The 11,112-nt window shown below is 34.5% G+C and overlaps 1 protein-coding gene across 1 annotated transcript; it reads left to right on the top strand.

Annotated features, from left to right (window-relative positions):
- The first annotated feature begins 574 nt into the window (after window positions 1-574).
- LOC144478201 (uncharacterized) lies at window positions 575-11,106 on the top strand. Its single transcript, XM_078195947.1, has 9 exons — window positions 575-649; window positions 760-859; window positions 1,552-1,737; window positions 3,249-3,541; window positions 4,518-4,605; window positions 4,683-4,853; window positions 5,311-5,496; window positions 8,081-8,373; window positions 9,409-11,106. Exons 1-9 carry the CDS (start codon window positions 575-577, stop codon window positions 9,889-9,891), a joined length of 1,875 nt encoding a protein of 624 aa, XP_078052073.1. The 3' UTR covers window positions 9,892-11,106.
- Window positions 11,107-11,112: the final 6 nt, after the last annotated feature.

Raw genomic sequence — 11,112 nt, 5'->3', positions numbered from 1 at the left:
TTATTTTTGTTATGTAATATTGTTTATCTTGTTACATAATAGCAAAATATATTTAGATGTTACATAAATGCAAAATATATACTTCATAATAATTGGTCTATATAGAATTATGATGAAAAGATGGCTTCTTGTATGCGCAAATACGTTTTGAAAGAGAGAACTCAACGTTTACTTTTTCTTAGGGAGACTTTTACCTTTGTTATTTATATAATTTTGAACGAGTAAAGAAAAACTAGTATCATTGTTTTGTTCTCTGTTTCATCCTTAGTATACTGCTTTTGGAATCATGTAAATATTGTTTCTCGTTTGGTTTTTATGATTATTTTCCCAAACCCTAGTAAAACTGTGAAATTCGGCCGGTTATTCTCGCATAGGCACCTCTTTTTCGTCCGACACTAAAAGGGTTAAAATTATCTCTGTTTGGTAAAAATTAGAATTTAATTTATTTATAAATGAAAAGAATAAGAATCAATTATTTTCTGTAATATACAAATGACGAATTTTCGTCCCACGAACAAATATGTGTTAACATAGTGGAGTCTATTCGCATTCCGATTTATTGCTTATCAACTAAATGGACTTTTTTAATTACTCAAATAAACAACAAAAATGCAGTGGGAAGAAAGCTCCACGTATGATACCGGCTCGAGTATACCTCGAATTTTTAAAAAATCAATTTCTTTGACTTCTTAGCAGCACGAGATGAAATTCGGTTACTAATTCCGCGATTCTAAAACAAATTTTTGCAAATTATTTTAGGGTGAAAGAGGTGACATAGGCTTCTATGGGCCAGATGGTTTCCCAGGATTATCAGGATTGCCAGGTCTTCCTGGTAACCAAGGACGGCCAGGCGCACCAGGTGAAAACAATACATTTTCATGAACAGTAGAATCTTAATTATCTAAGCTGAGTGGCATGAATGTTCACAATTTTGAATAAATCACATCGAACATAGATTTGTCGATGTAATTCACGTACAACAAGAACCGTCACCGCTATACGATACCATGCATAGTACAGTTCATATCAGCATTCAATACGTATAATCGTTTTTCGTTTATCATTTAAGAAAATGGACGCAGTAGGCATTCACGTTTTGAGGAACTTTTGCGTATAATTCATCGAATAATTTTACACTCAGGCAAAAAATAGAAAAAATGATGTCATCTTCCCTCAAATCAATGAATATGGACGCAAACCTTAAAAATCTTGCAGTATATTTATATGTGTTATTTTATACAATTGAGAACGTAGCGGCGGCAAAACTACATCAATTCGGTAGTCTGAAGTCGGACTCAGACAACGATAACGCAAAAAATAAGCAACGATTCAAGAAACGAGAGAAAATAGGTTATTTGGCAAGTTATGCTGCACCCAGATAAGGCTCTTTGCTATCGCGTAATTCAATAGATTCGATTACTTTTTGACACTTGTATCGGCGGTGATGAGGTCTCGAAATAATATTCATGCATATGCGAACAACGCGGTCAAGCGGTAGGCGTTCCTACAAAACAATGATCAAGTGATAATTGTATAAATCTGATACTTTAGGAGTACCTGGCGAATTCCCTGAACCAGGCGAGAATGGACGACCCGGACTGGATGGAATACCTGGTGTTCCAGGAGTTCATGGACAAAAAGGTGCACCTGGAGAATACGGTCCGAATGGCCCGAAAGGAATTACTGGAGACATTGGTATAAGTTTCCGTGGTCCAAAAGGATACCCAGGAGACCGAGGTCAGTGTCTATTATTTTCGAAAAAGTTATATTCAATCGTTCTCGCAGTTATTAACAATAACGATAATTTATGAGATTATTTTGATTCTATACACATAATAAATACACGTATAAAGAAATGATAATACTTTAATAATGTGGCTGGTGCGGTTGCATGTCGATTGGTCAACGGAATGTATTGTAGAACAAATATAAAAAAATGCGTATATGGAAGATGCAACATGAAAGTATAAATGAGTGTAATTTACATGGAAAATGTATTCATAACGTATATACGCTGGCGAAAGTATGCGATTGCCTTTTAAGACGGAATAACTTTTTTATACATGAGCCAAGTTATCCATTTCTTTTAATGTAGGAGTAATTAGCTTACTAGACAAAACAGTGGATTTCAAAAATTGCAATTGATTGTAACGATAAAAAAACATTAAACATTATGTGGTTCGACTTTTTTATTTGATCCCATAATGGTCATTTAAAAAAATAAATTTTATGCATCTCGATAATTTGTATACATGCTGAGATTTTCATTATAATCGGTTATCGCAGAAACAAGATACAGGAAATGAAAGGTATCAAAATCTCGAGATTGCTTGCAATTATCGGTTGAAAATTGTGATAAATTGCGATTATCGCTATCTTTAATCGTTGTAGCTCATAATAACATTTTTAACCGTTTTCAATGAAATTTTTAATACACATATTACCAAAGAAGGGAATTTGTTAAAAGTTAAAAGCCGCGATCTTTTTATTCTTTTATCATTCCCAACAATTACAGCTTTGGAAAACAACTTCTTAGTCATTGCTTGGTAAACTAATCCCTCTAACATCTCGGAAATGTTTGGAAGCTGTAAAAAAGTTATGGATTTCGTCTTAAAAGACGCTTGAATACTTCCGTGTCGCAGGGTATACATATATGTATATTATACAGAAAAGGCAATTAGGTTTTACAGAAACGACAATATTATTTTTATAACTCTTCTAATAAATATAACAGGATATTATTAGAAGACAATTATTTAATGCATTACGACTTATAGAACAGTCATATCACGCGTAAAGTATTAAATAATATTTAAAAGATTTAATACCATTTAAGTACAAAATATTTCAAAGAATCTACTTTGTGCAATTTAGAAAAGAATCGTAATCGTATTTTACAACTCCATGATTGCTCCATATAAAATACAGCAATGTAACCAGTTCAATTTAAGTCACTATAATCATCTTGCATACCTGTACCATTTGATTTCTTACATATTGTTAGATTACATGCTTTTTACATTTACTAATTAGTTTTGGTTTAAATGACATTATTTTGCATCAATTTGATTAGTTTTTTAACTCTAAAATTTATAACTCATGTACAAGATCTACGGGTCTTCAGATCTATTAATTTCATTAACTATTTCATAAATATGAAAAATTTAACTTGCGACTCAAAAATTAGTTAAAAATAATTTTAAAGACCTAGAAATTCTCATTGCTGATAATGTGGCTTGCTTAACTAGGTCCCAAAGGTTTCGTCGGTTATCCTGGGTCTCCGGGATTGGAAGGACTACCGGGTCTCCCTGGAACAACAGGACCTAAAGGTTACGCAGGAGAACCAGGCTATCCTGGATACAGTAACAAAGGAATGACTGGAGAATTTGGATTACGTGGATTCGATGGACGGTTAGGGCGGAAAGGTGAAATAGGGGATTCAGGCCTTCCCGGATTTATTGGAGAACCTGGATTCAAAGGAGAACGTGGCGACCAAGGTTACCCTGGCCCTCCAGGAATCGACGGAATTCCAGGACCAAAAGTTAGTTTTACCAAGTACTTATTTTGCGTTTCTTCAACTAACAGAATAAACGGTGTGTCTTAAGTAAATTTACAAAAGCCGATTATTTCCAAACTGTTGAAAATACAAAATGTTACTATCCTGTGCCATTTTCCTCATAGTTAGAATGATTAGAACCTTTTCGATAATAATAATTTCATAGTAGAAAAATAAAATTTATTTTCCCGTACAAATATGAATTTAAGAAATATTAGGGTATGTCGTGAAGTGGGATATTGTACCATTTATGACGTTTATTAACATTATTTATGACATTAGTAGTAGATAGGAGTTGTCAAGGGAACTTTTGTACCGACAGTCGGTACCTAACCATCGAACGATCAAAATCTAATAGGTTTTTATGTAATCAACAGTAAGTATTATTATTACAAATAAGATGTCACGAAGAGGCAAATTGCGATAAATATGATCAAAAATGGACATTTTCGTGATCCGTTTCTGCAGAATGACTGATTTTTGAAAAACTCGAGTAGTAATTGACTCTAACAAGTTGACTGACATCTGTTTTATTTATTAATTTTTTCTCCAACAAATGTAGGGAGAGATCACCAAATGAACTTATTGAATTCTTTTTTAAGTCCGTTATAACCATATATAGTTAAAAATACATAACGTTGTTTAAAAACGTCAAGGTAGTATGAGTTTTTTATCGAATAATTTGTTCGAAATTTGTATTATTGCTGCTAGTCCTTTCGGAAGTATCCATTAACATTTATTCGAAACATTTTCTTATCAGATTAGTGTAAATGCCTTAACAATCGTTGTTACTACTACGATGAACACGCTGTATATGTATGTTTTTATTTTTCAAAGTGATATGGATAACGTTATCTGTGCAATTCTTACTTATTACTATTTATGTGGAAATATTCTTGAAAGTATGTTTTCTTTCTAAACAATATACAATATTTTTCATGAAATGCTCTCTACTTGGCAGGGACCAAAAGGAGACCGCGGTATCAATCCATTCTCGTTGGTTCCGCGAAAAGGAATCCCCGGCGACATAGGAGACGTAGGATTACCAGGTATAACTATAACTTCGAATGATTTTAAAAATGGACAAGAACGTTTAAACTATTACCGACACGATTGTGTTTCATAGGAATCAGTGGACTTCAAGGAATGATGGGTGAACCTGGAAGAACTGGACCTCCTGGAAGACCAGGAGAAACTGGAATGATGGGTTTACCAGGTCCCCAAGGACCAGATGGCGATGAAGGTTCCGAGGGTTATCCTGGTCACCTTGGTCCTCTTGGTCGACAAGGGCCACCAGGTATGGCGATTATTAATTGTTAAATCGATTTTCTTATCTCTCCACATTATATTTTTGTTCTACAGAATTGTTCTTGCTCTTGGACGCCGAACTTTGTAGCAAACATCGATCTGATAGCAACTTTTCTGCACTTTATACATTACTTTCGCTCTTTAAACTAAGATAAACCGATAGCAACGGTCAGCACATCATACTGTGAAATGATTTCTCCCATTCTTAGCTTGTTATTTCTTATGCACTGTGGCATATCCGTAGAGTCTTTGGACAATATATGCCATTTGTTTTGAGTATTCCATGGATAATTATAAAAACTATCCATACATATAAAAAAGGCACGAGAGTCCGAACGTTGCACAGTCATCGTCCTTGAGAGATTTAAATTCTATTTACTTTATTATTAAAAATCTAAATCCGTAAGTGTCTATAATATATTTATGATACATTTAACTTTTTATAGGATATCCTGGACCACCAGGACTTCCGGCGCCTCCAAGCCCAGGACCACGAAGCAGAGGTTTCCATTTTGCACGACACTCGCAAACTGAAATGATACCTCTATGTCCAAAGAACACGATTAAAATTTGGGACGGTTTCTCGTTATTGCATATAATGGGCAATGGACATCCATATGGACAAGATCTTGGTAAGGCAGATAAATCTTTATCATATCTCGTATGCAACCCATTGCACAATTGCACTTTCGAGTCATCTTATGAAGATTTGGAATGTGATCTGTTAAATACGGGATTTATTACATAACATCCTATTATGAATAATCAACGTTTATTCATTCAATTAGCGTCTCTACGGTGTAATTAAAAGTTGCTATATCAAAATAATTTTAACATTATCAAATTTGTTTATATTTCAAAAACTGTTATAACTGTTGCTCCGACTGCAAAAAGTTAAACATTAAAGTAAAAATTGGCTCACAGTAAAGATAAGTAAATTTACTAAGTTTGGTGGAAATGCACGTGGTCCCCATGACATTACGATACATGGTTTTTGGGCACCCATGATCAAGAAATGACGATTGGCGAGCGATCGTCTTTAGCACGCTGACGAAACGCCTTTCTTCTCCGTGCGTTCGTCTCGCGTGTGCGTTCCGTAGTTTTTGCGACGTATGGTAATAATGTATATAGATTATAGTGTTTAATTATTTCCTGCGATCCTACACCTCCGAGTTAAATCTCTATAAAATTATTATTATTATTTATTAATTATATATATTCAAAGAAATCATAATACAACAGGTTCCTAGAACGGGTAACAGTATTTCTTATGGCTAATTAAAGATATCGAAATGTTGTAGGGCAAGCTAAAATTAGACATTACGAAAAGGGATAGGAATTATATCTTTTACACATGACGATACTGTACATAATACTTAGTCAGCCAATTACGCTTCGACCAAATACATGTAAAACGCCAGGTAGTATACTTTTCGAGGAAATTTATGTCAATTTGGTGGCAAAGCTCTGCTGAAGGGAGACTCTGCTTGTTATTTGGCATCAAACGCTTGGTGTTGTCAAATATAGTAAATCTTCGCGAAACCTTGTAGCGTAACTTATTGTTTGAAAAAAGGCAGGTTACACTCATGTAATGGATCTGGCAGCGCTATAGGGTTTAACTGAAATTTGGCCTATATTTGACATGAACAAAGCGTTGGTGGTAAATACGTACAATGTAGAGAAACAGGTGGCTCGATATTTGGTACAAATGCGTACTGTAAAATTCATTGCAAATTCAGTACAAATTCTTTACTGGGCATATAATTATTGGGTTGGTAGCTAAATTATTGCGGTTTTTAAATAAGAAGTGAAATTCAAACTTTTGGCTTAAAAATATAACTTTGTTCAATTAGGCTAACTGATTTTGACACTGTCTTTTTTACGATGTGTTATTGCCTTTTCGGAAATAATACAATAAAATATGTCTGAAACGCGCGTCTTGTTCATCCACTTTCAAATTGGCATAAAAACGAGACTAAATAACCAATCGTTACAATTTTTTTACAAAATTAAAGGTGGAAGTACAACACATTAACAAAACAAAAAGTATGTGTTAAAATCGTCTATTGACAAAATTCGCAATCACTTAATTGTCAACCCAATACATTTCGTCGAAATCGAGTAAGGACATAAACTACAAACGGTGTTGCGTATAGTATATTATGTATAGTATTGACATTATAACAACTGCAGACATACTTCTAAAATCAATCACATTGAAATGATTGTATGATATTTATGAACTATAAACATTCAAAATGGTCAATAATGAGTAATTAATTGAATTTAATAGTTTAATTATTGTTTGATGCTAATGAACATGAGGTGGACAATATTTGGCTAGGCAATATCAAATACTATTGTCTAGATTGAGTCAGTGGTGCATGAATAAGTTAAAAAATGTATAAGGGAAACGCTATTCGATTCGATAAGATAATTATTGCGATGAAAAAGATTATTTCTTTTTAATAAAATAACATATGTTAATTCGATAAAATAAAAATATTGAAAGAAACAGGAACTGCAGAAACATTTAGTTATATTATGAATAATTTTAATGAGTACACGTTAAACTTTCTATTCAAACGGCGCCGACGATATACATATGCTTAGATGTTAGTGTACCAAAAAGATATTACATTGAAATGTTCCAGATAGCACTCTGTGAACTGAAAATTCTTCGAGTGTCTTGAATGACACGAGTTCTGTAAAAAACCTAAAACTTTATGGAAAATGAGAATTATTTAGACTATCTGCAATAATTAAAATTTACACAAATATGTGTTACTTCTTTTAAAAATCGCAATAAGTTGAAAATAATGCAAAAGTATGCTTGAATTCTTCCAGTGTCAGTACACTTTTGTATTTGACATGAATACATGAATCCACAGACTGATAATAACTATTAAAGTACCAAATCGATGAAAATGATCTTTTGAGCAATTATAGTGTATACGTAAGGATATACATATAACAAAATAATATTAACAGAAAAGAAACATTTTATGCTATTTATTTTGCAAGTGTTTTTTTATATTATAAAAAGGAAACAGGCAATATTGAAAAATTTGGAAATATTTCAGTAGTTGCTCTATTATCCGAACATTCGAGTCACTTTACTTAGCTCGAATAAACAAGATCCGAACTGTATTTACATTTATGTTTAATAAATAATTTAAATATTTCTGACGTTTGTAAACCGATTGTTGTCCGCAGGCGCCGCAGGCAGTTGCGTTAAAAAATTTTCCGCCATGCCTTTCATGTACTGCGACATCAACAACGTGTGCGGATACGCTAGTCGCAACGATTACAGTTACTGGTTAAGCACAACGGAACCTATGCCGATGGCAATGACGCCAATACCGGCACCGGAAGTGGGTAGATACATCTCAAGATGCTCAGTTTGCGAAGCACCAACTCGAATAATCGCAGTGCACAGCCAGACTATGTCAATACCTACGTGTCCAGGCGGTTGGGAAGAACTTTGGGTTGGTTACAGTTTTCTCATGGTGAGTATCGTTCCAATTTTCGTTAAATACCTGTACTATTTTAATTGAATAACTACAATGCAAAGACCCAGAGAAGTTATACTTAACAATCGAACGACGGGTACATCACTTCTGACTTTACTCATCAATTTTTGTCTACACGTTATTTAAAATACATCTTCTAGGTGCAATAATATTTCTATAAACATTAACGAAATATATGCAAATATTAATTAATTTTTAGAAACTAAATAAAATTAGATAGTCAAATAATAATATTTGTACTTTGGGTCCAGACAGATCCGATTCTCGTCGTCCGAAAGTTAACGAAATTAAACTATGCAACAATTGCAGTCAATGTGCTTCCGGTAGATAAAGTGTTAATGAATTAATAATAGCGTACATATAGTCTAACACAAAGAATTATTAGGTCGAGTCATAATAACTTTCGATGCGGCTAGGTAGAACTGATCGTTCCTATCTACTTAATTTGAGTCACTGAGACAAATTAGTTTCTGCTTTAACTAAATAGATGAGAATTCAAAACGAATTAATTGAGACAACAAAAGTAAAGAAAGAAAGATACAAAATAAAAGTCTGAGAAAAATGCAAAAGTTATTTATGATTGTTGTTGAAAACGTGAAATGGATAGTGTTGTGCAAAATGAACGGTAACATATTTCTTGAATGGAACCATTTAATAAGAAACAAACTAAATAATATTACAAAACTCGTAATTATGGTCTTCGCGCGATAACAAGGCAATTTTGTGTTTACACTACCGCAACTATCGATCGCTATTGGTAGTTTTTCTACATTCTTGATATCATAAATAACTATTAAATTTAAGTAAAGTATTTCAGCAATTGAGCAGTGAACTAGTCCTGACGTTTGCGGAAAGATACAAGTCATTTGGAAGATCAGTTTTAAAAAATTCGTAACATTTAAAAAATTTTGACTCAATTTCGCTACCGATTGTATCCAGAGTAAACCTTACTTGATAATGAATATGCGTTGCAAAGAAAATAAATGTCTAATCGAAAACCGAAATTTTCAGCATCGTGACGCGGGCGCAGGCGGCGGTGGTCAGTCACTGATCTCGCCCGGCTCCTGTCTCGAGGAGTTCCGAGTAAGGCCCTTCATCGAGTGCCGCGGTCTTGGCACTTGCAACTACTTCTCCACTGCCACATCTTACTGGCTGGCCACCATCGAGGACTACGAGATGTTCCGCAAACCGGTGCAACAAACTCTAAAGGCAGACCATACGTCACGAGTGAGTCGCTGCACAGTTTGCCTTCGTCGTCGGGTTACGGAGGACACACGCGCTAGGACGCTGCCTCCTTTCTTAACGAACGGTCAGAGAGATCCAGCCGGCAACATTCAGAACGCTCCGCAACGTTATCCGGTTTATCCTGGACACCAGAGGCAACAAACTCCCAACAGAGGAAGATATCCGAATCGCCACGTTCCCGACCATCTCAGAAGGAGGAGCAGGCTCCGTAAACCCGAACGGACAACGGACACCCCCTACGCGGGTTAAGTAATCGGACGTCGTGGCACGGTTGTCAATGACGCAGAGGTTTTAGATGTGTATTAACACTCGAACAGTGAGTCCTGGGTTTATTTTGACCCACAGCATAAAAACGGTTATTCAAATATCTAGTTTTTGACGCGTAATCGAAACCTCTACACCGTGGCTTTATGAAAAACTGACGTATTTACAAGTAATCCCAAAAAGAATGTTGACAAAAATTTCTGAATAAATTTCTAAACAACCGTGGCACACTCAGCCACATAGTTGTCAAAAGAAGATCACTATCCGAGTGTTAAAACGATGCGTACACACGGAAGATGTAGAGCCTCTATCCTCAAATCGAAAATCCTGAATCTCAACGTAAATTGAATTATAGAGTCGCAAGTATGTGTATGCTTGTACTAAAGTAGTTGCATTTTAATTTTTGAAATTTCAAATACAACATGCGCACGTTCTTAATTTTTGACACCACAATGAATTTTCATTTGTCATTCCCCAAACTTGATAAATCGAAGGAATGCGGTCAAGTAGATTTCTAGATAGTTTATAAATTTACGACTATCTTATATTTCAATCATATTCGCAATTTTCCTTCTTGTTTATGTTAATTCTTTCTTTCCATATTATTGTCCCGCGAATTATAAGAAATAAATCGCTTGAAATACTTGGATATTTAATAGAATGTTAATACACGTAAAACAGAGGCTTTTAATGCGTGGCTAAACGAAGATTATTCATTACACGGATTAAAGTACGGTTGCGTTGAATACATAGGAAATAAGGACCTCTACAATGCTGCGATGCTGGGAGGCATCGACTCTATGTATATAATATATAACAAAATATTTGAAGAACCTATTGTATAAGTTGTCATATTTCTTTCTCGTAACGTACACAATGACAATGGCTACTGTGCGGTCGGAGTCCGAGATGATGCTTGATGCCAAAAAGTACAGGGATCAGTATATCCCTGACGCAACTGCCAATTCGACGTTCGTTCTCGAGCGTGACGAACTCGCGAGACAATAAATAATTTAATTTCTAATTACTTCGTACGATATGTCACTATTGTAACTGCCTATGTATTTTGCATTAAATAAAGGTATTTTATAGAAACCTTGATCCATAAGAATCATTGTAAGTGGTCTTTAAAAGTGATTAATACCTTGGATGCCCTTTGAAGTGCATAAATGTTTTCATATATATATAATCTAAGAGAAATAATTA

This window comes from Augochlora pura, unplaced genomic scaffold (assembly GCF_028453695.1).
Source record: "Augochlora pura isolate Apur16 unplaced genomic scaffold, APUR_v2.2.1 APUR_unplaced_91, whole genome shotgun sequence".
NCBI classification, from domain to species: Eukaryota; Metazoa; Arthropoda; class Insecta; order Hymenoptera; family Halictidae; genus Augochlora; species Augochlora pura.
The sequence above is the reverse complement of the archived record's forward strand: the minus strand, read 5'-3'. Positions and strand labels throughout refer to the sequence as shown.

Excerpts from the sequence above, each read along its gene's own strand:
- LOC144478201 (XM_078195947.1), top strand. The coding sequence starts at position 575 with ATGGACTTTTTTAATTACTCAAATAAACAACAAAAATGCAGTGGGAAG. Across the intron at positions 860-1,551 it reads AGGACGGCCAGGCGCACCAG|GAGTACCTGGCGAATTCCCT; the intron begins GTGAAAACAATA and ends CTGATACTTTAG. Across the intron at positions 5,497-8,080 it reads TCCATATGGACAAGATCTTG|GCGCCGCAGGCAGTTGCGTT; the intron begins GTAAGGCAGATA and ends TGTTGTCCGCAG.